The sequence below is a fragment of the Condylura cristata genome, unplaced genomic scaffold, assembly GCF_000260355.1.
Source record: "Condylura cristata isolate star-nosed mole 26May11 unplaced genomic scaffold, ConCri1.0 scaffold00008, whole genome shotgun sequence".
In the NCBI taxonomy this organism is placed as follows: domain Eukaryota; kingdom Metazoa; phylum Chordata; class Mammalia; order Eulipotyphla; family Talpidae; genus Condylura; species Condylura cristata.
In genome coordinates, this window is record NW_004567109.1 from 58,463,673 (window position 1) to 58,490,352 (window position 26,680).

At 41.4% G+C, this 26,680-nt stretch overlaps 1 protein-coding gene across 6 annotated transcripts in view; it reads right to left on the reverse strand.

Moving 5' to 3' along the window:
* Positions 1-8,743: 8,743 nt before the first annotated feature.
* FBXW11 (F-box and WD repeat domain containing 11) overlaps positions 8,744-26,680 on the reverse strand; it is a 117,975-nt gene continuing 100,038 nt past the window's right edge. For all 6 annotated transcript variants that reach the window (XM_004679217.2, XM_004679215.2, XM_004679214.2 and 3 more), the window contains 7 exons: positions 26,145-26,263; positions 24,003-24,252; positions 21,202-21,320; positions 19,564-19,674; positions 18,632-18,710; positions 17,549-17,734; positions 8,744-11,264 (listed from right to left, as the gene is read on the reverse strand). In XM_004679217.2, the coding sequence (XP_004679274.1) occupies positions 17,573-17,734; positions 18,632-18,710; positions 19,564-19,674; positions 21,202-21,320; positions 24,003-24,252; positions 26,145-26,263 (840 nt within the window). In that variant the 3' untranslated portion in view covers positions 8,744-11,264; positions 17,549-17,572. The remainder of the gene's footprint in view (positions 11,265-17,548; positions 17,735-18,631; positions 18,711-19,563; positions 19,675-21,201; positions 21,321-24,002; positions 24,253-26,144; positions 26,264-26,680) is intronic.

The following is a 26,680-nucleotide window of genomic DNA, read 5'->3' on the forward strand; positions in this document are numbered from 1 at the left end:
GCATACAAGAGCCCCCGCCGCCCACCACCACCTCAGATCAAGAATGAACCCATCCAAACATCAACAGTGCTGAGGTTGAGAAACCCAGAATTAATACATCATCCAATGTCTTCTTCCTCCCAGCTCTCTCTTCAGCAACCCTAGAGCCCTGGCATCTTAAAGTACTCCACACTTAAGACGAAAGCCAGGCTATTTGGGAACTTTACATATTTTATAGGCATTCTCTAAAAGAATAAGTGAAAGTAGGCGGTGCTGTGACTCAACACTGTTTCAAAGTAGCTGCCCAAAGTTTATATGTAGGTGATGCACTCATCCCTTCCCAGGTTTATAGCCACCCTCCCATCACCAAAACAATGACAGCCCATAGCTATTAGACCAACAGGAAGAACAGGCTACCTCTTTGCTGTCCTCCCACATGGAGCAATAACCTAGCAGCCATGTAAGCAAGTTATCCAAATCCCACATAGCCGCTAGAGGGGAAGGGCGGTGAGTATTCCCTAGACTAGAGCGGCATTTCTCAGGACATAGTTCCTGTGGATATTCAGCGGGGAGACAAGGCTCTCAGGCTAGACACAGAAACCCGCAAGCTTCCATAACCTTCCTGGAAGGTCACAACATACACTAATAGTTGAGCAGCTCCGATAAGTCACACAGTAAAAAATCAACAAAAAGCCCTAAGTTTCATACTGTGGCTTCTCAAACCCATTTGATCAACAGAATTCTCTTCACCTCTAATACTTACTTAACATGCCCTGGAACAATTATATGGCAGGGCATACACTGGAAAACATTTCAAGGGCTCTATGGACAAAATAGATAAAACCCAATGAGATATAAACACTGATCCAGAAAAATCAAGTAGTGGGGACATAGAACAAGGCACGTTGGCCAGAAAACTCTGCCTTAACATTCTAAGTTTAGTCATCCTGATTTCATTTGACCATTTACTCCATGGAAATTCTCCACATAAGTCTCTTATGGGCTAACCAAGTGCCCAACATTAAGAGGTAAATCAGACCCCCACAGCTACAGCAGTGATAGTTAGCATGGGTGGGCAGAGCAGCAAGTTTTTCTCCAAATTAAGAATTCCTGAAGCTCTTACTCGAGCCATGGAGAATGAGGGCATTTGCCCCTTGAATCTTAAGACCTCCAATTAATTTCAAAAGCATATGGATAAATTCCTACACCTCATCAGTTATACTGACCTTGCCAAAGGCTATTATAGAGCCACGAGGCTGAAGGCTGTGGTAGAGTACCCTAACCTGGGAATGTCTTGGCAGCCACTTCCAAGCCCCTTTAAGGGGAATCACATGCAGATCCATCCACCTGCTCCAGCAGAGAAGGAAAAAGTTTGGGGATAGTTGCTGATTGGACGATAGCTAGGCACCTGTTTCAAGGGTAGCCTGTCCATTGGTTCTTTGGTGACCTATGAGGAGGCCAGAACAAAAAAGTCCCTGTTAACAGTAGGTCCAAGTAGTTTTGTTAAGCAGGCTGGATCCCTGTAGAATTTACATGGGAAACTGCAATCAGTAATTTGGTGGCAGAAGCTGCCTGGAGCATGCAGTGAAGGTCCTGGAACTTCTGCTAGGAAGCCATGTGACCTTGGCTTCTGCAGTGGTTGAACCTGGGATCCAGCTCTGTGCTTTGGCCAGAGCCAGGCTCCTCATTATTGGGTCAGCACCAGGAGTCTGGGGTTCTCCTGTTCCTCTGCTGAGCTCACCCAGGGAAATGTGAGTTTGTGAAGCCCATGGTGAGAGAACCGGGGCCCTGTTAGTAACTGTCAGTGTCCAGATACCAGCTCCAAGGGTACTGGTTGTCTGCAGAGAGCCCTTTTGCCTCTGAAGACACCCTTGGAGTCCCTGGCCATTTGGACTTTACACTTCCCATTCTTCTCCAGGGATAAGCAGTTGTGCCACTTTATGGCTAAAGTCACACCACTGAGTGGATGCATGGGGCTGCCCAGAAGTCACCTGGAAAGCATCATAAGCATACAAAAGCTAGTGTCTGGAATAATAATGCAACTGTGCTCTTGACTTGAGATGGGGTGGGGTTGGAATGGTCAAGATCCTGTAGTTGACTTGAAAATGAAATTATGCTCACCAAGACTCTGGGAAAAGGGGAGGAGGTGGACTGGACCTCCCAGCTTGAATTCTGCTCTGCAGCCCAGAGTTACTGAAGCAGTTGAACTGGGCTGATGCCCCCAGAGCTTGATTGCAAGCTCTAGGACCCAAATGTCTTTGGGCAAGAGTGTACAGACCAGTTTGAGGCAGCCAGCAGCAGGAGACTCAGACCTCTGCAGAACTCCAGGGATTGTGTGCATGGCAGACCAGGGAGCAAGACTTGGGTCCACCACATTCACTGAGCCCACGTGAGCCACACTCTGTTCTCTCAGTGCACTGAGGTCTTTGATCATAATTATTCTCCCCATCACTAACAAGTCTCTTGACATGTTATTAAAGACAGAGAAAAGACCACATATTATCCCCGAATGGAGTGAAACTTACTCCAATTTACAATTGAGAATTTACCATTCTCTTTCTTCTTTTTCCCTTCTTTCGTTCCTTACCTCTCCTGATAGTTATTTTAAAAGCAAAAGCCAAATGGAGACTGATTGTCTCCATTTAGACTTTTCCTTGGGTTACTTATAACCATCAGGGTGTTTCTCAGACTCTTAATAACTATAATCTGTGTGTTATCCTGAGCTCATGTTTTTTCATGTGCTCATTTTGGAATCTGAGTGCCACAAAAGGGGAGACCTTATTGTACCCTAACAGTTCTGATATCTTTGGGTTTGTACATTTGATACACATTTTTCTGTACCTGTGATCAGAGGTCACCAGGGATGGATTCTGGTATGAAAGAAAGCAAAAGGGCCCCTGGGAGCCCCGGCTGAACTGGTCTCATGTCATTGAATGCTCACAGCAGTCCAGGGAGGAGTGATCTGAAACAAATGCCTGTCACCCAGACAGTGAAGAACAGAGATTGTATCAGATACATCTCTATGAAAGAGGGGGAAGCACAGAACAGGCACCATTTTCTCTACCCCCACTTGCATACAGCCACCTTGGGTTACAAATCGCACCATGTCATGAGCTAGGCTTCTTCAGCAAAGAAGTTACTGGGAAATAGGGGTGGTGCTCAGTGACCAGTTGAGTCTATACAACAGGGAAGAGAGGTGGGCCTGCTGGCATCTTGCTTTCTCAGCTGACTTGCACTTGCATCCTAGTATTATTGGAAGAGACTTGCAGGATATACACAGAGGAGAGACATAAAAAGATACTTGGAAGAGACACATCACATGGTGAGAAACACAATGGGGGGAGGGGAGAGGATGCTCCTAGTCCTTAGCTGAGACAATGGCAGCTATTATCTTGACTTCATATTGGATCACGTGGCGCATTTTGAATATTGAGTCTCCTTCTGTGTCAGCTCTTTGGGATCTGCCTAATATCTTCCCTGTGACTCTCCCCCAGAAAGTACCTTAGACTTGTGGCAAGCTTTTGGACCTTCGAAATCCCTCTTCATGCCAAGCATTTTTGTTTGGACATTTGCCCATGAGGAGATAATTTTCAAAGTGTTATTAGGAATATTCTTCTCTTTTTCTCGCGATGCACATTAATTCCACTTAAAATCTTTCATACTAAGAGTAAGCTTCCTTTGCCTTTATGCATCAGGGTGACCAAGTAAGTCCCTTTTGGAAAGTTCACTCTTTAAAAAGTTGGGGTGCTGGGTGCCACTCAGTTATATGCTAGTAAGATAGAATGTGTACCAAAAAAAAAAAAAAAAAAGATAGAATGTGTACCAAACCTTTGGACACCAGAGGTGGGTTCTTTTACCTTTATATCCACAGCCCTTAAATGTGCATCTTACTATCTACAAGCACAAGGAAAAGCGAGTAAAACACAATAGGAGTTCAGGGGCTAGAGAATTTAGCTTCTGCTCAGTAAATCTGGGAGAGTGATATTTGAGCTGAGCCTCAAAGAACATGCAAAATTAGTCATTTCCCATGAGGAAAAGACATGCCTAGTAGTGTGAGCAATAGCTTCTGGGTTCATTCTCCCCAGCCTCCTTTCACCTCTTTTGGGACCTCAGTATCCCGATTTTCCTTTGGTGGCCTGGTCCCTGCACTTCTCAGTCATGCTGTCTGTGTGGGGTTGGCCCGGCCCTGGCTTCAGGGTGGCAATGTGACCCAGGCGTGGCCAACCAGGCATCAAACTCCTCTGATCCAGTGACAGTTTAAAAGATGGGCCCATGTCCCAGTCTGAGTCAGGAGATTAAATCCAAGGTGGGCATTCTGGGAAGAGAGCTTTCACTCCTACCAGAGGATGGATCTACTCCTGGGGTTGCCACCAGCTACCAGCCACCAGGACACCATGTGGGAAGAGAGATGCCTTCAGTGAGAGAAGAAGAAGAGAGAGAAGTAGAGAGGAAAGCAGAGAGACAGAGAAAGACCCAAGAGCTGATGACATAGTTTGAGCTCCCAGATCTTGAAACTAGCCCATTCCTACAACCATGAGCCAACAAATGCTCATTTTTTCATAAGCCAGTTTGAAATGAGCTCCCATCCTGAATCAATAGAATGAACAGAATAGAGGGCTGGAAATACCAGTCTGATGAAAGGTAGCTGCTGAGACTGTGTTAGACTTTGACATTAGTATTCAGTTGAAGATGCAGCAATCAAATGACTTTTTAACCTCTTATTGAACACAATTTACACTGGTTGATCAGAAAGAGGATAATAGAATCCTGACAGCTTTAGCAGATCTACAGTGGATTAAAGTCTCATTTTGATGAGAAAACTGAGGCTCAGAGAGCTGAAGTGTGTAGTAGGTCCAAATTAACAGAAAGCAGGTGACCCCACAGAGAGTGGAATACTGAGGGAATGCTTGCAGGACAGGTAAACTGGGTATGGGCAGAGGAGTGGACCTAGATATTGGGCTGGGAAAAGTGATCTTCAAAGCTACTGTTCTGTGCAGCAGTACTTCTAAAATGAGGCTCAGGCTTCCACTGAACTGTGAATTGTTAAGTTCTTTAATCACTGCCCCCCCCCACCCCCCTCCACAAACAGCCTCTGAAAAAGACAATGTCCCTGTTCTCAGGAAGTTTGTTTCTGGGGAGAGAAGTTTATCATCTGCCTTCCCAAGTCATACTGTAGGCTGTGGGGGCACAGTTGTCTATTTTGTCACAGCCTAGCACAGTGCCTCATACACAGTAGGCCTTCAATAAGCACGTCTTGAATAAATGCAAGTAATAAATACAATCACATACCCCATAACATATTTTGGTCAATGACAGATGCTTGTATTTCAGTGTTCCCAACAGGCTGTATCATATGGCCTGGGTGTGTGGTCGGCTGGCTCATCTAGGCTTGAGTAATTACACTGTGATGTTCCACAATGATGAAAATGCCTAACAATGAGCCTCCTACCTGTATTCCTCTCATTAAATAACATCAACATAGTACTGTAAGTAGAACACAGGATGCAATAGAGAGTAACATGGGCTCTTGAGATGACCTGGTCAGGGAAAGCTTCCTGGAGAAGAGATTTGCGCTGACACCTGATTGATGTCATTTGAAAGGCTGAGGAAAATGCCTACCACACAGAGGGAACAGCGCCTACAAAGGCCCTGAGGCAGAAACAAAGACTAGCTGGAGTGGGAGGGCAGAGGGTAGTGTGACACAAATGAAAGCCAGGGGCTATATAGCTGCTGACCATAGTAAGAATTCGAACTTGATTCTAAACACAGCAGGCAGCATGGGACCACAGGGCAGTGGCCTGGTCTAACTTACGTGTTCAGGAGATGGTTTTGCCAGCTGTTTGATAGACAGACTGCAGTAGGAAAGACAAAAAAAAAAAAAAAAAAAAGTACGGCACACAGTTGGTCTTCAGTGAGCAGGCAGCATCCATCACTGCCCCTGAGGTCACATTCACAAAGGCTTGCCCATGTTCCTTCCAGGCCAAGAAATGTGCCCTTTTATTCTCTGGTTCAGAGTTGTTCTAGCTGCCCGTGTACTGTGATGGTCAGATGGAAACCAACAGACTAAGCTTCGGGGGAAAATCCTCGCCACTCTTTTGGTTACAGTACAACCCAGGAGCCAGGGTGGGGAGGTGCACACGGCGGGGGCGGGAGTGGGAGCCTTCTGTTAAATGTTGAGTTGCTCCCAACATACTTTTCAAACATTCGTTTGCTTTCGCCCAGTCTCCTCCATAAGAGACATGCTTTCGGATGTGTTTTGAAAAATATTCCATATGCTAATGGAATGTCACCATCTGCCAAAGAAGGCAGAGCTGTTTTGAAAGGAAAAACTATTACAGAAATGAGGTATTCACAGAGGGGCCCTAAAGAGCCCAAACGTCGCTGACCTGAGCCTGACCTGGGCCGCCTCGTGTTACCAACATGAAAAGGGAGTGAGAAAATCTGAGGCCAATTAACTTTTCTCTCTCCCTCTCTCCTCCCTCCCTCTCTCCTCTTCTCCCCTCCCCTTCTTGGAGACATGATGAAATTTCCTGAAACAAAAACTTGCAGCCCGTTCTATAAAATGCTTGTGCCTTTGGTGGAAAAAGCCCGATGGTCCCTTTTATCTCCTCATTCCTGAGGCGCAGACCTGGCCCCCAGTCTGTTTTTGCAGATGGGCTGCAGGGAACGCTCCCAAGGAGGAGTGGGGCAAGGGCCCAGCAAAAGGGAAGCTGCTCTGGGTGCCTGAGCCCTGGCCTGGGAGAGCCTGTGGTACTGTCTTGGAAGAAGTGGGGAACAGGATTAGGTGTCCTGAGGCCCCCTCAGTGGACAGGCACTGTTCTGGGAGGCCCTGGCTGTGGCTGCTCACAGGTCAAGTGTTGGAAAAAAAGCGTTTTCCAAGTTCTGGGCGTGTCAAACCCCTACCTTTCCCTCTGATGGGCCCTTGTGTCACCTTGTCCCGTGTCTTCTCCAGAAACGCAATGCTCCCTTCCAGGCAACCTCCTGGAAGGCAGCTCTTCTTGAATAGCTTTCGCACCGGTGGGGTCCAAGTCCACATGGATCACCCTTTCACCCCTCCCCCAACCCTTCCTTCCCTGGTTATCAGCTTAGCCTAGGGTCATTCTTACCTTAAAGCTTTGCCTTTCCATTTCAGCCTGGAGCAGTGTATGGCAGTTCCTGGCTCTGCTGACATGGTCCGGACCTTAGCCAAGGCTCTTCACAACACTATCACAGTCTGAATGTGCCCTGTGCACTCACCCCGGACCCGGGAGGGTTGGCAGCCCTAGAGAGGGTGTCTATTTGTTCTGGAATGTAAGTGTTCTGAGAGCAGGCGTCCTAGCTCTTGCCCTGACAGCCCCACCTAGTGGCACAAATGAGACTCAACACTAAACCTGCATGCCTTCCCAGGTTCTAAGCCATTTTGGGCCACAAGCACCTTTGGCCATAAAGCAATTCTGCCATGAAAGGAAACTAAACAAAACATGGTGGGCAGTTTGCTTTCATTTCTGTTTTCACACTTTCAGTAAGTCTGATCAGTGAAAAATAAGGGGGAAAAAACATATGAACAAATGTTTCAGTCAGAATCCACATTTTCTATGCAGAATTGTTATCAACTGACACCTGTGTAAATGTATTCACATTATCAAGTATATTTGTATGCCAGTGTCTTGTAGTTTTTATTGCTATTTGCTTTTCATGTTTCATAATCCCCTTATCCATTCTTTTCTGTCTTATGGCAAAATTTCAAGGTTTGTGGTGGTACAGGGTTATCGTCAGTACTCCCTCCTACTTCAACCAAGTCACAGTTTGCCCATCTCCTCAATGTCCCTCAGAATCACACTCTTCTCGCCCACTTCACTCTTTCTCTCCTGAATCTCCACATCAGCCATCCACTGGCCAGGCTCAGCTTAATGTCTGCCAGTGGTTGCTCACTGCCCATCAGGGCAGAACCCCCATTGCTCAGCATAGTCATAAATATACACCATATACACAAACACAGCTTTCTAGACACAGCGACTGATTATCTGTAAGGAATGCAGAAGACTGTTTAACAATGATTAGGGGCTGACAGTCCAGGGTGAAAGGGAGAGTTACTTTTTAACTCTCCGGGCTTGTGAACTGGTTTTGTTAACTTTGTGCATACAACCTATTTTTGAAACTTTTTTACAAGAAATGTATGTGGGCGCTATACTGTATCGAAATTCTCTACTTATACCTCCAAAGTCCACATTACCAACCAGTTGACTGGGGGGTGGGGGGTGGGGAAGAAACAGTGATACAGAAAATTCAGCAATTACTTAGGACTTCTGAGAAGTCTTCGGATATTCTACTTTAGTGTCCATCCAATGATGTGTGAATCTGCAAACATGAGAAACAACAATTTCTGGTCCCAAGAGTAGGGCAGCAACACACTTCACACGTCCACCCCCTTCCTCAAAAGTCTGAGAATTTACACCACATCAAGTCATGTGGGACATGGAAGGGGCCATTTTCCAGTATTTGCAGTAACTTGTGAAACAATTAAGTACTGGTGGAAACAGATTTGTTGGGGAAGAGTTTCCAATGAGCCCCCAGCTCCTGGTTAAAAGGGGCAAGTCAGTTTTCAGCATAAGACCCACAGCAGGGACTGTCATGATCTCACTTTCTTACAGGCCAAACACAGTTTGCCTTTAGCCTCATTTTACAAAGGACTAGAGTTTTTAACCTACAAACTTACTGGATGTCACTGAGCTAACTACTACATACTAAGTTGGTTTTTTGTTTTGAAAAATTTCTTAACAGAACATCAGAGTATTGCAACACTTTATTAAGAGTATTGGCTTTGAATTAGTAGCTGAAGTAACAAGTGCATGAAGCCAGATTAGGTGTACTGCATAATACTCATACTTAATTTACTGACATTACTTAGCAATTTATTGGACAAAGTTCAAACTTTTTGTTTTTTATTAAGCACATTCCACAGTACAAAGCTGTCATGAATAATATCTGTACAATTTAACAGTTTCAATAGCTGTTCAGACACAAATTTATTTCAAACAGATAATTGGCAAACATAATTAATTACAAGTTAGAATTAGACTATCCCAGTGCTTTAAAACATTAATATAGCAGTAATTTACACTTGCTCAATTATGATTAGCAAAATAAAGTCCAGAGAATGGCTGGGAATTACAATTATAATCCCAGAAAGTCAGAATTCCTTGGGTGCCGAAGTCCCCTGCCATAATTTAGTAGGCACAATTCAAAGGTTGTGTGCATATTCTAAGGCCATGATCTCCCAAGGAACAAGAATTTCTATGTTAAACATGCAAAAGCAACAACACAAAGTCGATTCTGTCAAAAGAAAAGCCTCCTCCCACTCCCCCCACCCCCACCCTGGGCTCTCTTAACCAGTTTGATATTAAAGCTGGAGGATGAAGAGTGGTCAAAGTTAAATCATTTTCACAACTGCTGTCAAGCATACATCTACCTTATGAAAAGAGGATTTTTTCTTTATATACTTTGCGACACAACTTCTCAAAAACAAAAATTAATTTAGCAACAAGGGGAGGGGGTTGAAAAAAGGAAAAACTAAGAAGCAAAAGCCAACCCAATAAAACAAATCACATACACACACACATTGATCCCCACACCGTTCTCAATGCAAAAGACAAAGTAGAGCCCAGGGGCCTTCCCTTTATAGTAGTAGAGTGTGCTTCCACGGGAAGAGGTTTAATGAACAGGAGGTTCTTATTGGTCCTTTAAAATGTTATGACATTCCTTGATCTTTGGAAACAATGGCAAGGGGCAAATCAAAATCTAATACCAAACACGGGAAAAGAAGTGCCAACTGGATGCCAAAGTCCTTTCCATGCACGGTTAGCGAGAGTGCCATTCACGTGTCCAGGCTGCACAGCACTCGGGAGCTTGGAGAACCTGCCGGGGCCACAGCAGCAGGTGACAGAGATGACAGGGATGGGGTTCATGAGCTTGAGGCTTTGCACCACGAGGAGATCCTTCCACTCCAGATGGGCCTGGAAGCTGCCTGACCTGATATACAGGCTCCCACATCCTGCCAGGCCCTGGTAACATCCTGACTGGGCCAGGATGCATGAAATCTAGAGCCAGGAAACCCAGTCAACTGGGCCATCTTGTTCTTCCCTTTCCAGGGTGACTTACACACAGAAAAATAATTTTTGACAGTGAAGTCAAATGAATACTATGGAAAGTGACCACTAGTACTCAGGAGTATTGATGAAGAACAACAAAAAAAAAAGTTAATGTACCTCTCTATTGTGTATACTGCACAACAAATAAAACATTCTGTGTTAAACTTTAGAAATTACATTTTTAAAACAAGATTACCATTAAAAACACACACGCTACACACACACACACAATGACAACAACAAAATAAAAACACCGTATGAATACTGCAAGAAGGGTTCTAGTTAATCCACATCAGCCCTGGGATCAGGTTCTCGAGCCAGCCCACAGCTAAGTGTGAACACACTCTGTATTAGTGTCTCAGGCCCGGGGCCCTGACTCCAGCAACCTTGAGGTTAAATTGTTATGTACATTGTATCTACATGCGGGTACAGTATTTAAATTAGGAGGCAAGCACACACATAAAGGTGTTACTCTACCAGATATCAGATGGCTGGGGTACAGAGAACAGTTCATAAAAGAAAAGAGTTATATTACCTGTTGGGAGATAATATAACCTGGCTTATAGTTCTTTAAATTAAAAGAAAAATTGGTACAGAAAAGAAGTATAATTCAAAAAATATTACTAAAACAATCCAGAGAAATTTTCCCATTGTCCAACATGTTTCTAATACAAGTCAGAATTCATAATGACGTGGACAGTCAAAAGGAGAATGCTAATTTCTGAAAAGAAAAGCCCTGGACATTCTGGGTAGGTGTTTGGCACCCAAAATTTCACTGAAGAAGAATGTTGTTTCTTAATATCAGACCAAAGTGCAAAGCAATATAAATTAGAGGCCAAGTCTTCTCTTGACGGTCAATTAACTTCTGTAAAACAGACTGTACGTTCCTTTTATATGAACAATTTACATTTGAAGCATTAGATTTTTTCACTGATGGGGGAGGAAATGGGCTTCTGTTCTACTTGAAGTCAGTGAAGCTAAGGTATCCTTCTCAAAGTAGAGACCAGAATCGGAGGTGAGAAATGTCGGTACTTGAAGAGTTAGGCTGCTTTGCATCTACCCAGCGTCTAGAACCAATTCCAGCTTCATAACTCAGCTGTGAAGAACTTCCTTAGGCATTTGGTAGCCACGTAGCCAGTAGTTCAAGACTAGGAAACCCTGTGTGAGGAAAATCCAAAGGGAGTTAAGATTGGATAATATTCTGATTAGATACAAATATATACAACAGCACAGCCCATCCTTACCCAGAGACACCCACATGTGTGCATGCAACACATAACTGATTTTCAAAGATTAGGCAACTAAAATAGAAACTGCAAGTTGTTTTGAGTACACTACATACCAAGCATGATATTCACGCAAACTTCACATGAGATAGAATGTATTACACTCACTTCACAAATCAAAGAACTAAGGTTCAGAAATGCTGTTTATAGCTCAGGATATTAGCCATTAAATGAGGGAAAGGAAATTCAGAGATGCCTGGCTCATAATCTACCGGCTTTCAGAGCTGCCGGTAAAAATTATGCATATAGCACAGTATGTTTGATGTTAGATTTCATTTTTAACCATAATCTTTTGTGACACCTAGAGCCTACACAGACCTATTCTATATTCTCTAGCAAGCCCTCATCTATCACTTAAAACAAATAAGCAAAACTAATAAATAACCCTTCCAAATAATCAGAAAAGACTTAATTTTGAAGTAAATCGTTTATAAAAGGACAATGGTATAAAGTGAAAGACTAGTGAATGTTCCATATTTTTTGACCATGACTGTGCATAAAAAAATTTTAATCACAATTTTTATATGTACTCCTGTATATTAATACATACACACAAACACATACTCTCTCTCACCCTAAGCAAAACATAAAACGGTACTTATCCTTAACATATAAAAAAAAACAAGTTGACATACTCTATTCTAAACTTCTTCAGAACAGAGTCAAAATCCACTAAAATGATTTAATCACCAATGGGTTACAACCCTTCCTAAATACTGCACTAAGCCACTGGCACAAAAGATCTAAAAGTCACCTTGAGTTCAAAACTTCTATGGCAAAAAAAAAAAAAAAAATGATTTGGAAAGCCTGTATGCTTTTTAAAAAAGGTAACTTTCCTAAAAGGTTATCAGTTTTCATAAAGATCAAGTATCCTAGTAATCCTTCACAATGCATTCAAGAAAGATTCAATTTCTTTTGTCATTGGTTTTCCAGTAATAATATTTGTGAGTACCTGAAATATGTTAACACAGATAGAAGTAGGCACTTTAAGATCTTCTGGTAGGAGTAACTGACAACTATTCTGGAAGGGAGTGTAACTCTATGAATCAAGAATCTTTAAATATCGTACCTTTTAACTCAATACCCTAGACAGTTCTAAAATATTATCTAAAGACATAAAGGATTGGGTGGAAATTGAGCTAAAACAATAATCATGGCAATGTGTTTCACATTGATGAAAGGATATATATATATATATACACATATATAACAAGATGGCATATCTTGTCTGAACAATCATATTGTTGTCATTACAAAACGGAAACTTAAATAATTACTGGATATAGATTTTCACAAGAAATGGGGTGGGGGGCATATTTAGAAAATATGGATAATTACCAGTCATAACTTTTAAACACCCAAAAGAACACATACAGATCTTACAACATTACATGGCAGTAATTGTCTCCAAGTTAACCATAAATGAAAAGAATTTCAAAAGAGCAAGAGAATCTATAAAGATGACTGTCAAGGTCGTCATAAAGTAATTTACTTTGAAGGGACAAACACATTTGAGATTTCATCACTAGTACTGCTTAAGAAGCAGGTGGGCCCTCCCCGGTTGCGCAGCGGGTTAAAGCACTGCACTAAGAAGCTTCCACTTCCCCATGAGCTCGATCCCCGCCTGCCCCGGAGGTGATCCAGGTGATCCACATGGCGCGGCAGACCTCTCCTGACCCGCCCGCTGCTCCCCTCAGCAGTGTGCTTCATCAATGGGCCTGTTCTGCTCCCCCCCCCCGCCCCGTCTCTGGTGAAGTCTCTCGCCACTCCTGCACCTTTGGCCTGTACCCCAGTTCTGTATAAATAAATCTTAAAAAAAAAAAATAGAGAGAGAGAGAGAAGCAGGTAAGATTATTTTTTACCATTAATTTACAGCTGTGGATCAACAAGACAGTTTCTTAGGTTCTCAAAAGAGGGTAGCAAGAGAGCTTGGAAGAAGTAACATTCCAGTTTCTGTTGTACTATAGCCAATGAGAGAAATAGCAATGATGACCATTATTTCACCTCTCGAAGGAACCTTGTTTCAGACTAATGTCAAGTAATATATAAAGGCTGTCCAATTTGTGAAAGTTTACTGTGCTCCGTAACTCATCTATTAAATATACTATGAGGGTCTCGGATTTTATCATGTGCCTCTTTAAACAGACTGTAATATACAAACACAAATGAGATGTACTTGTGTTATTCTATGACACTTACTCCAAAGTTCACCCATTCCATAAACTCAGCTACAGGTGAAATTGTTCATGTCCTATTTTATGTTTCTCTTGTATGTGGAAACATGATATCAGAGGCAGGACGTAAGCTCAGGCAATACACAAAAGGAGTTGGGAGCAGGTGTGCACCCACCTACCCCAAGTGGAACACATATAGTGCTGTGGCTGCGTAACGCTTGGTTATGATCGAAGGCCCTCTCAGAGGTGACAAGAATCTTCCCTTGACCAAACTGTGGCTAGCCTCAACTCTACCATGGACTATAAACTTGAACAGTAACTGATAATTTATAAAAGGAAAAGTTAAAAGAGAATAAATTCAAACAATGTGAAAAGACTTCTACACTGAAAACTGAAGCACTAAATTATATAGATAGATATGAGTGGTATAAATATAAACCTATAAATAGTGGTAGAATGACTTTTTTTAACAAGATACCAAAGCAATTCAAATTGTGGTGGGTCAACTAGAGAGCTATATGAAAACACAAGACAGGGCCCTCACTGGTGGCGCAGTAGGTTAAAGCACAACACTGTGAAGCTAGCTGCAGTCACTTCAGCACAAGTTAGATCCCCAGCCAGGGAGCTGACCCACATGGCGCAGCAGACCTCTCCTGTCCAGCCCGCTGCCTTCCTCAGCAGTGTATTTCATCAATCTGCCTGTTCTGCTCCCCACTCTGCCTTTGGTATATCCTCTCCCCCCTCTCCCCGACACCTCTGGCCTCAATGCCAGTTCTGTCTGCATAAACAAATCAATCTTTAAAAACAAAAACCAAACAAAAAAAACCAAAGTGGGTATCATCTATTTTATACAAATCGTACCGCAACAAAACTGATTTAAAAAGACCTATGGACAGGGCCCTCCCTGGTGGCGCAGCGGGTTAAAGCACTGCACTACGAAGCTTAAGCCACTTCCTCATGAGTTCAATTCCCGCCTGTCCCGGAGGAGTCCACATGGCGAGGCAGACCTCTCCTGGCCCGCCCGCTGCTCCCCTCAGCAGTGTACTTCGTCAATCTGCCTGTTCTGCTCCCCACTCTGTCTCTGGTGAATCCTCTCACCCTCTGCATCTCTGGCCTGTACCCCAGTTCTATATGAATAAATAAAAAAAAAAAAGACCTATGGACAGAGCAAAGAGACATGTACATTCAGGGCACTGTCTTTGTTGGGAATACATACAGTACCTGACGAAAAAACAGTTTAGACAGACAACTCGTTCCTATTTTTCACTGTTACTATCTTTATATTTGCTGAAGGTGACTTCAGGGATATGCAGTAGTTTCTTACACATCCACACCTACACACCCACACCCACACACACCCTTCTCACTCATTCATGGCAAATTTTCGTGTGGCACAAAATGAAGGCCCTGGGTGTCACTTGCCCAACACACACCACAGAGCACTCATAACCCTCTGGACACTCTAGCAGACACAGGCTCCACAATAAAATGACACCACAGTCTTGTGAGGGAGACGGAAATAAAACTGATACTACACAACCAAATAATAAGATAAATAACAAAGGGGATCTACAAAGCAATAATAATATAAGCAGAGGAGAAGTGGCAGGGTCTGTAGGCCACAGTGTGATTAGGGAAATGAAACAGAATTCATTCTGGTCAGGGCATGGATTTTTGGAACAAGACAATGGCAAGATGGTGACACTCCTGTCAGCTCATGTAGATGGTTAAGAATTAATCTGAAGACCAAAGGGAGCCAGTGAAGCAGAGGATGGTTGAGTCAGAGCTAAGATGAGCCTAGTAGGAAGCAGGATGGAGGGTGCTTTCATTTGCCTCCATTTTTCCTTCCCTATAGGTTAGGTTTTTGGAAAGGGAGGTGGGAGAGGAAAGGAACAATCATTCAAGAGACTCTTGCCTTCCTATAATGTCTATTTTTAGAGTCCATCATGTAAAAATTCTGCCATGTGACTTTTCAACTGATTTGTGAAGACTGGTCCACAGAAAAAGCAGCAAGAGATGGTTACTCTGACAAGCTACAGTATAAATACACTTAAAACAAGAACAGCAACTCTATCTGTAGCTTACAGCTCATGACAGGGCTCACCTTCCGCACCCAGGCAGAAATGACCAACCCCCATGGTTCTTAGTTCGCTGGGGCCCAAAAGGGGTCCCAGAATCCTTTTGAAGGCAGCACTCAAGTGATCATTACTGATCAAATCAAACTGGCATGAAGGAAAAGTATTTGCCATTCCTGATGCAGACCTTTGGTTTATCACTAATAGATGAAACAGGGGCAAAACCAGAGGTCAGCAGGTCTTAAACAGCCATACAGTAAATATTTTAGATGTTTCAGGCCATATGGTCTCTGTCCCAACTACTCAACTCTGCCACTGAAGCATGAAGCCAGCCATAGATAATATATATAAGCAAATGAGTTTGGCTGTGTTTCAATACTTTTATATATGGAATCTGAATTTTTATATAGTTTTTAGGTATCATGATGTATTCTTTTAATTTTTATTTAAGTATTTAAAAATGTAAAAACTGTTTCTTAGCTAGCTGCAAAAAAGATCAGGCAGTACCTCTAATTTGTTCACTGGTTAAACCCATAATCAAGACAAACTGCCTGGAAATCTATTTAATGGGTTTTAGAATCCTGAATAGGAACATTTGAAAGGATGGTAACAGGTTGTCCATTTCTCATCATACAAAAAATTCCTCAATTTTGCACACAGACTTTCTTTACATTTCTAATATTCAACCAATAGGAAAAAATAAGATGACAAAAAGCCACTATGAAATAAGACATGTTTTTAAATAAATATGAATTTTATGAATCACATTGCCTTTACTATGCATATATACATAGTTTAGACAGGCACAAACACATTTATCCAATCGACAAAATTTGATTTGCAAAGAATTCATTAGTCTCCCTTGAGAAAGTCTCAGTTATGAACACTGCTCCAGATGACCAAGGCCACAGCACCCAGGACATAGCCAAGTTAATTTTGTAGCCTCTAGGCCTCAGATGCCTCAGAAAAACCTAAAAAGAGGAAAACCTTTAGCCAAAATACTCAGAATTCCTCAGTTACCAAATGGCCATCATCAATGTTACAGTAGCCTAAGTCTTCTGTAACCAGACAGAGGACTCACTTCTGGGGTACCCGTTTGTGCCTGATGGATGAAGGACAAGTTTTAGGGGCTCCCAAGAGATAAATATACTCTTTGATTCCTCTTCTAGGGAATGGGGTTAGTAGGTAATCTATTAAGTATTTAGATTACCTATTAAAATCTATTAGGAATTCTGAGTATTTGGCTAAAGGTTTTCTTCTTTTTAGGTTTTTCTGAGCCCCACTGTCTCTAGTGAATCCTCTCAGCACTACCCCCATATCTCTGGCCTGCATGCCATTTTTCTATGCAAAAATAATCTTTTAAAAAGTACTTAAAAGGGGCCCTCCCTGATGGCGCGATAGGTTAAAGCATAGCACTGTGAAGCTAGCTATAGTCGCTTCTTTACAAGTTCGATCCCCTGCCAGGGAGGTGAGGTGACCCACATGGCTTGGCAGATCTCTCCTGACTTGCCCACTGCTCCCCTCAGCAGTATACTTCGCTGATCTGCCAGTTCTGCACCTCGCTCTGCCTCTGGTGAATCCTCTTACCCCCTCCACTGCACCTCTGGCCTGTACCCCAGTTCTGTACGTATAAATAAATCAATCTTTAAAAACAAATTACTTAAAAGAATACATAAATAAAAACAGGAACCATTTTGTCTGCCAATGTGAAAACTCACAATAGGATTCCAGACCTTATTTTGATATGACCATAATGATCTAGCCCTACAGCTAGAACTCTGCACAGTTGATGCATCTAATAAAGATTAACCACCTTGATCCCTATCACCAAGACACCCAAATAACAAAATCAGCCCAAAAGAAACGTAATTTCAATCAGCAAAATCAGAAGTAGGGGAAGTACTCACCTGTAATGGGTAAAGTGCAGACTGTTATCTGGAGATGTAAGTGTATGTTCTGGAGGGAGAACGGGTCTCATTCTGGGCACTGGGAGGCACATTTAAGAAATCCCAAATCAAAATAGTGTCATCGTGGGAGCTGCTGATGATTTGAAATTCATCAAACTGTAGCCGAAACACACGTCCAGAATGTTCCTGTGAAATATAACAGCTTGATGAATAAAATGAGACCTTTACAATCCCTCTAATCTCGCTATTGACTTGGCAAAGGCTAAAAATGCAGCTACTTAACCAAGCTTCCTAATAAATAATTTTCTAGAACTAAGTGAGCTTTGTCCTTTCAGGTGCATATACTCCACCTTCCCTTTTAGGCTTCTCCTTTAATTAAACTTTGTATACTAGATCCTGGTCCATACATGTGTCAAAAGAGGAAAACTACCTGCTCTTTTTACAGATAAATCAACATCAAAAATAATGATAAGAAGTTAGAAGCATCCCTATCAAAATCAAGGAAAAAAGCAGGAATGATACTAATGCCTGAAGTGAAGAAAAGGTAAAGCTAGTGAAAACAAAAACCTATATTTTCAAATGACTGTTTCTTCAAAAAAACAAGAAAAAAAAGTAGACTATCATAAATAATGATTATGGTAAAGTTAGTAAATAAAAATAAAGTATTCCTATATACCACCCAAAAATCCATTGCACATAGGTTAGGGGGAGATTCCACTGCAACAGTATAATAGCGTGCTTTGTTATTAAAATATAACATAACCACACACACCCATATGAAGAAATTCCCAGAGCTACAGGAAGGAAATATTTATGCCACAGGAGGAAATCAATCCACCTACAGATAAGGAAACCTGCGTTCACATTTTAAGCTGCATTAATTTTCTTTCTTAAGAAAAAGTTCACAGAAATGTAAATGTCAAATATTCTCTGACTTTGGCCAAACAGAATTAACAGAACAGAGCGTTTTCTGAAGGCATGCTGGGAGACAAGAATTCTGTTGGTTTGTTAGGCAGGTCTATTTGCAGGCAGCCACCCACCCACCAACACATGAACCACCCTCCCATCCAACATGCCACATACCACCAAGGTGCGCAAACACAATGTGCTTGCTGGGGCTCGCGGGTCCAGAGCAGCTTGCAAGTCCCAGACTTTAATTTTCCTAGAAAAGAAAGTAAGACTGCAATTAGTGGAAAATTAATTAACATTTTATATATTGTTAGGCATTTCCTACTAGCTATTTAAACCAATTATACTTGATCTTGGAAGAAATAAGGCCCCTACACATTCTCAGCATTACTGAAATTTTGTAGAAATACTTATGAGAGACAAAAAACAACTTCAGGTTATCTAAATTCAATTCCTGACTTGATAATCTATGTCACCAAATTCATTAATCAGGGGTCTCTCTAGGGCTGAGTAGGTGCTGCTGACAGAAGCTAGGGCTCTCTGTGAAATTCCAAGGATACCTTTCTCTAAACTGAGCAAACACTGAAAGTTATTAATAGCAGTATAGACACACCAACTAACCCAGTTGTGAAGTATATACAAGGTTATCTCAAAAGGTTTGCAGCTGTCATTTGTTCATTTGGAAAGTCATGAGACTGTTTAAAGAGGATCTGTTCAATTCACCCTAAGCAGGAATTTACACACACACACACAGACACACACACAGACACACACACACACACACAGACACACACACACACACGGTCTGGTTGAATTTAGGACAAACACAAAGAACTAAATTCCTAAGCTATTCCCCGGATTTGCAATGATGGTAACCTACTGAACCCAGAGATTCTATTTTGCTACTGTGAGATTTGAGGCAAGACAGCTCATCCTTTTGGGTGTAAGTGGCTTCCTTGATCAAGTGGTATAATAATACCTGCCATCCACTAACACAAAGAAAGCAAATGGTACAGGCCCTAACACATACATAAATGTTTAATAGGCAGCTCTTTCCCCTCCTTTTCATATATTTGTAGCTGTGCACTTGAAAACTTGAAGCATACCCATCATAGGCCCCACTGACAATCCTCTTGTTATCAAACCGGATGCATCGGACCAATTCTTCATGTCCCTCCAGCACTCTTAAGCAGGCACCACATTCAATATCCCATAGCCTTGAAAGAAAACAGGTCTCTGTGAAACAACTGTATACACACGAACCATGCTGTCTCCACATTCTTTATAGCTGCCCTGTATGTGATTAGCACTATCTCACTTCCAGTCCACACTATCCATATACAAAGTTATTTGACATCATTTATATATATTTTAAGCACTAACTTGGAAGGCTTATTTCTTGTTTTATTTCCATTTTTACTGACTGAAACTTCTAAAATCATGAATTATTATTTCAATAAGGTCAACAAATAAGAAACCATCAAATGCATTCTCTTGATGTCTGAACTGATGAAACCCTGTAGTCAGAGGGTTTAATAAAAAAACAGTATGTGTGTTTTCCTATGTGTGCTATACCTGGAGAGTAGAAAGGAAGGGTGGGGACATACATAGAACGTTAGGCTTCCAACCACAGGTATGTCTAGGCTGCAGTCTACATGGTCCACCAAGGTTATACCTAATAGACCAGCATGGCAGTTCCCTTCTGAAAAGGCTTAGCAACAGCTCTTCATAGGTCTATATGTAAACTAAGGGTATCAGTTATCATCAAGGTCAAAGTGGGAGACATTCAGTAGGTATATGTACTGTCTTGGAAATATACTACTGGCTATATGCAGCATTTTTCTCGGCATATAAGTATATAACAATTCTGAAATTAAGAGATTTTTAATTTTTTTTTAAAAACCATCACTGGTTTTTCTACATGATTGGCAAAAAGAAACCACAGCAAACTAACCTGTAAAAAACAAAGAATTAGCAAACTAATTCTATAATGGCCTTATCTTAGCCTCTCTAGCACTAGCTCCTGCCACACATCCAATGAACATTTTACCCAGCTGCCCTCAGCAAATCTTAGCAGTGCCAATGATGGCGGCCTCTCTGATCTATTATGGATATGCAACTCAACAATGCCACTGTAACTCCATAAACCATAGAACAATCCACATTATTACCTTACAGAACTTCAAGAGATTCTAATAAGTGAAGAATTTCTGAAATATTAAATATTACAAGTACCACAAAGCTTGAAGAACATAATAGAACCAAGGTTCGAGTTCTAAACTGATTTTTTTTAAAGAATGAAAGTTTTATATATTCAATTCTGTCTTTTTCGTTATATATTTTATTTTTGTTTTTAAAAAGATTTGTTATTGTAACAGTTTTGGGAGAGATTAAAAAAAAAAAAAAAAAGCAAACGTCCATACAACCAGGAGAGAGGCAGAGCTTGTCAGTAAGAGAATATAGTGAGGCCCGTGTGAGTGTTCTCCATTCTGAGGTGCTCTTGGTATTAAGTGATCTTGGGTAGAGCCAAGTTTAAAAACCATGTGTATTGGTGGAATCTTGGGAGAACACCAAGGCGTACACAGTTTACTCACTTTAGTATTCAGAGCCAAACAGATAAATAAAAGTTTACTAAGTTTTCTTATCTGAAGTATCCCATAAGACACTGAGTCTTCAAAAATGAGAAATGAGTCAATACCAGAGTAAAACTGACCTGCCCTGTCAGCACACCAGTTTCTACCCACCTGATGGTATTGTCTGATGATCCACTAACAACCAGTCGATCCCTGTACTGGAGACAGGCAATGCCTCGCTTGTGCCCATTCAGAGTACGAACAAACTCACAGGTACTCGTGCTCCAGACCTAAAATCAAGTGATTTTTTAAGAATGAATTGCAGGACAGTCCTCCCATAATGTATCTTCTTTATAAAACATCAGTTTCTGAGGTGACTAAATACTTGACCCAATTCAAAGTCGGGAGGTTAGGAGATAAGAGTGGGCAGCATTAAAATTTTCTTGGCAGCTGAGTGATAAAACTGGAATGAAATCCAGAGGGACACCATGAAGACACCAAATCTTCAGTTCTTCACAAAAAGAGCACCTCCTGGATGGTTCAGACATTCATTTGTCTACAGGGAAGATTTTGGCTGGATTTTATGTTTTGATGTCAGCTGACATGTCAAATCCAATGGAACTGATGTGCAAAGCTTCACCTTTCAGATCCTCCTCTTTTCCAGCCTAGTTTCTGAACAACTTCATTTGTTTTGACACATCATTCCTAATATTATGTATGTGGAATAAATAATCCCTCTTTTGTAAAACCATCTGCAAGACTTAGATGTTCATAGACACACTTAATATATTACATGCCAAATAAGGAAACCCAAAGCAACCAAAGCTCCCTGAATTATTTCACCAGCTGCATTTCTAGCCGACTAGGATAAATACATATCCATATGTAAAAGAATGAAGTCTGATCCTACCTCTCTGTATGTATGTGCAAAAATTTAATTCAAAATGGATTAAAGACCTCATTAAGGGTCAGAATTCTAAAATTCTTTGAATTGACAAGAGTCAATTTCTGTGACCTTAGATTAGGCAATAGTTTCTTAGGACAACAAATGTAAAAGCAACAAAAATTGATAAACTGAACTTCATCAAAATTTAAATCATTTGTGCTTCAAAGAATACCACTAAGAAAATAAAAAGACAATTCACAGGATGGGAGAAAATATTTGCATGTCATGTATCTGGTAAGGAAATTATAACCAGAACATACAAAAAGCTTTTGCAATTAAACAATAAAGAGATAAATAACCCCAAAATTTTAAATGCAAAGACATAAAAATGGTCCATAGCACATGACAAGTGGCTCAATATCATTAGAGAAATTCAAAGTAAACCACAGTGAAATCCAGAGCAACTAAAATAAAGGCAAAGTAAAAAAGACTAAGAAGGCTGAAATTAAGGGAAAAAAAAAAAGGCAGATGAAAATAAGTGATCATGTGAAGAAGTCCTTCAGGGTGATATTATGAAATGGCTTTAAAAAGGCTCAAACACTCTTGACTTCTTGGCACTGGCCTCAAACCAACTGGTGGAACTGCAGGGTAAGTGAAATACTGCATACAAACCCCTAGTTGCTTAGCTCCCAGACTACCCACTCAGAAGTCTGATGCTACCTAGTCTATGATTTGTGGGATTAGAAACTAGAGTGTAGTCCAGAGCTGGTCATAAAAATAAGTTTTTGGAGTCAAGTTCAAACCCTCATATTTTGTTGGCATCTGATGGCTTATAAAACAGTGAAGCCACTTTGAAATACAGTTCCTCAAAATGTTAAACCGATTTAGCGTCACAAGAGAATTGAAAATATATGTCCACACAGAAATCTTGTGCATGCATATTTCTACTAGCATTTCTCATGATAGCTGAAAAAGTGGAAACAACCAAAATGTCCATCAACTGGTGACTGGATAAACAAAATGTGGTAAATCCACACAATGTAATTTTATTCAGCCATTAGATGGACTGAAGTAGTAATACATGCATGAACATTGAAAACAAAACATCAAGTGAAAGAAGTCAGACTTAAAAGACCACATCATGTATGGACCCTTTTATATGAAATATCTAAAATAGGCAAATTCATAGAAAGTAGATTAGTAAGTGATTGCCAGTGACTAGGCAAGAAAGAACCCTTGTTACCTAAGTACAAGCCTCATTAGCAGGGTTTACTACTAATGGATATGATTCTTTTTGGAATGTGATGAAAATGTTCTGGAAATAGTGATGGTTTTACAACACTGTAAATATACTACTACTAAAGGCAACTAAACTATATGCTTGAAAATGGTGAATCTTATGAATTTTAGCTCAATAACATAACAGTATAAGAAAGCTAAAATTTTAAAAAATTAACATGACTATCAGAAGGAGTTAGTTTTGACTATAACTACTTGTCACGTATCGGACTTCCACTTCGTGTCACGCCTCTTTATGGCAGGGACACAGCTTGCTCACCATCACACCTAGCACCTAGTTGCTTAGCTTCTAGACCACCCAATCAAAGTCAATACCTATTGTAGCACCCAGTCGAGGGTTTACAGCATGACAGGCTCTCAAAATTAGGTAGAGGTCCAAATCTCAGATCTGTTGTTAGCGAGCTGTATGGTCTCCAGCAATTCTGAGTTGCAACTGCCCAGTGGAGCTGCATCACTAATGTACCCATCAGAGTGCTGAGAGGGTGGGATGTAATGGTAACAGACAGCTCCTAGTACCAGTGCATGTTCAACAGTTTAGTTCTCTGCTCTTCAAAAGGTTATCAATGTCATTTTATGTAGCAGAGGACAACTCTCTATCCTGGACTCATAACCTGTTCCTCCCTACCTTGCCAATATTCTGGAAGCCCACAGAATGGCAGTGTGTCCATGATTCAAGCACAAACAGAGAATAAAAACCCTGCTATCTACTGGGTCAGTATAAGCCTCCTTTGCTTTCTCTCTGCTCTGTTTGATAGGCACAAACAGGGTTATGACTCTAGATGCTTACTTTGATGGTCCTGTCACCAGAGGCAGATACGATGTACTTGTCATCAAAATCTACTACATTGACAGCAGCACGGTGCCCCACCAGGACACGGCGTAAAGTGATATCGGTAGCGGAAGCCATGTCCCACACAGCGATGGAGCGGTCCTTGGAACAGGTCACCATCAGTCCATTGCTGAAGCGTAAGTGTAGTACAGCCTCATTATGGTGGATCAATGTGTTCAGAACTTCACCCGTGTTCACATCCCAGACTCTAGATGAGGACAGAGAAGTATGATTCTTAACAATTCAGACAACCAGGAAAAGATTTGTCTATGCTCTAAGTCCATTTTTAGCAGCAGACTGGGAAGAGGTAGACTTTTCTGGAAACACTGAACTTGATACCTATGCACATGCCTCAAAGGATACCCCAGAAGCAGTTTCTCTGATGAGTATTCAGATGATTTTATCAACACAAAAGGATGAGTTTCAGCTCTAGGCAAGTTATTGGACAACCAGGTATTTGGGAACTGTTTGCTGAGACTGATGGCTAAAAATGCTTTCTCAAGCAAACAGGCCTTGCAGTGAATTTCAGATGACAGAAGGCTTGGCAGCTAGGGAAGTGAAGAACACAGTTCCTAAGGCTGACCTCTGACAGGCCTCTGAGTCTGTTATTTACCCACCATGAACTGCAGACTCTAAGTCATGCTGCCTCATCAGTCCCCACACCCACCTATTTACTAACTGCATGATGGACAAAGCCAGTGTCTTTCAACAGCTTCACTCTTGAGCTACATGTGTAGACCTTTCACATTACAGTTTTTCTCTAACCCCATTTCCCATGAGGACAAGTTCACACAGAGGAGCGGAGGAAAGACTCAGACTTCTGAGGCCAAGACATGATCTATGACAGAGGCCTGGAAGCACTGAGTCAGAGAAAGGATATTCAGCATACTGGTGACTATTCCAATCTCTTAGGTGTGCCTGTAAAATAATCCTCTTCACGTCTCTGACTCATCCCAGAAGACACATTTTCCTCCCTCCCAATCTCATGCCTTCTCCTAGCTACCAACAGTCCAGCTAAGGCTTTACCGTCTGATCTCTAGGCTCCGATGAACTCATCATCATACTGAAATCAAAGCCGTCTGGTGTGGGAAATGTCCCTGTCCCAGTGGTTAAGGGGTAGATTCCGTAACGTTTTCATTCTGGTCTCTGTTTATCCTACCAGCAGTCCCTGCTTCTCTTCTGCTATGGAACACTACCATTTCCACCTTCATCACTCTGTCCTGAATGGCATCTGAAACTAGTGATTTCATTACTAGAAAGGCTACCTATATGAAGACTATCTTGAATGATATAAATTCAAGGTTCAAAATTAATTACATGAATTAACAAATTACTTAACCTCTCTGGTCTCAATTTCAGAATATATCTATTAAAAAAGGAAGTTAGGCCCTCCCTGGTGGCGCAGCAGGTTAAAGCACAGCACTGAGAATCTAAAAGCCGCTTCACATGAGATCGAGCCCCGCCTGCCCCGGAGTGACCACATGGCGTGGCAGACCTCTCCTGACCCGCCTGCTGCTCCCCTCAGCAGTGTACTTCCTTGATCTGCCTGTTCTGCTCCCCACTCTGTCTCTGGTGAAGCCTCTCATCGCCCCTGAGCCTCTGGCCTGTACCCCAGTTCTGTGTGCACAAATAAATAAATCTTAAAAAAAAAAAGAAGTTAATATCTATTCACTTACAAAGATTGAGTGAGAATTCAACAGGATAACATATAAAACTAGCACACTGTGTCCCTCAAAGGGTCTTGAGAACAACTTTTTTTTTTTTTTACTTTTTCTGTATTTGTAAATGAATGCCCATCACATTCCTGGAATACCCACTTTCTTCCTCTCTTCTTTGGAACAATTTTCCAAAAGAGAACAGATTTAATGTGCTTTTTATAGGAGAGCATGTTGTTATCTCTTCAATGCATGACAGGAGAAACAGGACCTACTTAACAAAAGCTAGTTTTCCTGCCTACTTTGCTTGAATGCATACACACCAGAAGTGATTTTGAAAAATACCAAAACATATAATCTATGTGTGCTGATCCCAGAAGAGGCTACAAATCATCAGTCTCTCAGAAAGGTATACTGTTCTGACCAGGGAAGCTTAATCACTCACCTCACTGTAGAGTCTGAAGAGCCAGTCACAATGACACGCTCATCATACTGGAGACAAAGGACAGAGCCCGTGTGTCCTGTTAACACTTTCAAACATTCCAAGCTGGTTTTATCCCAGATCTATTGAGATAAGAATGACCATAGACATTTAGTGAATCATATTTGATAAATTATTATTATTTCACCTTATTTTCTGAAACATAAAACAAACCTGTGGTACAATAAATAAGAGCAAGTGAACATAAAACAGAAATGCCATAGAAAAGGGAAACAATGAATACATTCTGAAAGAAATGCACTATGTTGTTTACTTTTTACCTACAAGCATTGTACTCACTACACTTAGTCTTTTAAAGTGGGTCTTCAAATAAAACCTGTGAAAATGTAGGCTTAGCCTCTGGATAAATAATGTCACAACATCTGTAAGTCTTTTCAAATGCATGCTTCTTAGCCCATTCTGTTTACATAAGAAATTTTTAATGAAGAATGAAATGTTCAATATTTCAAAGTAAAAACTAAAATCTGGGATTTTTGATC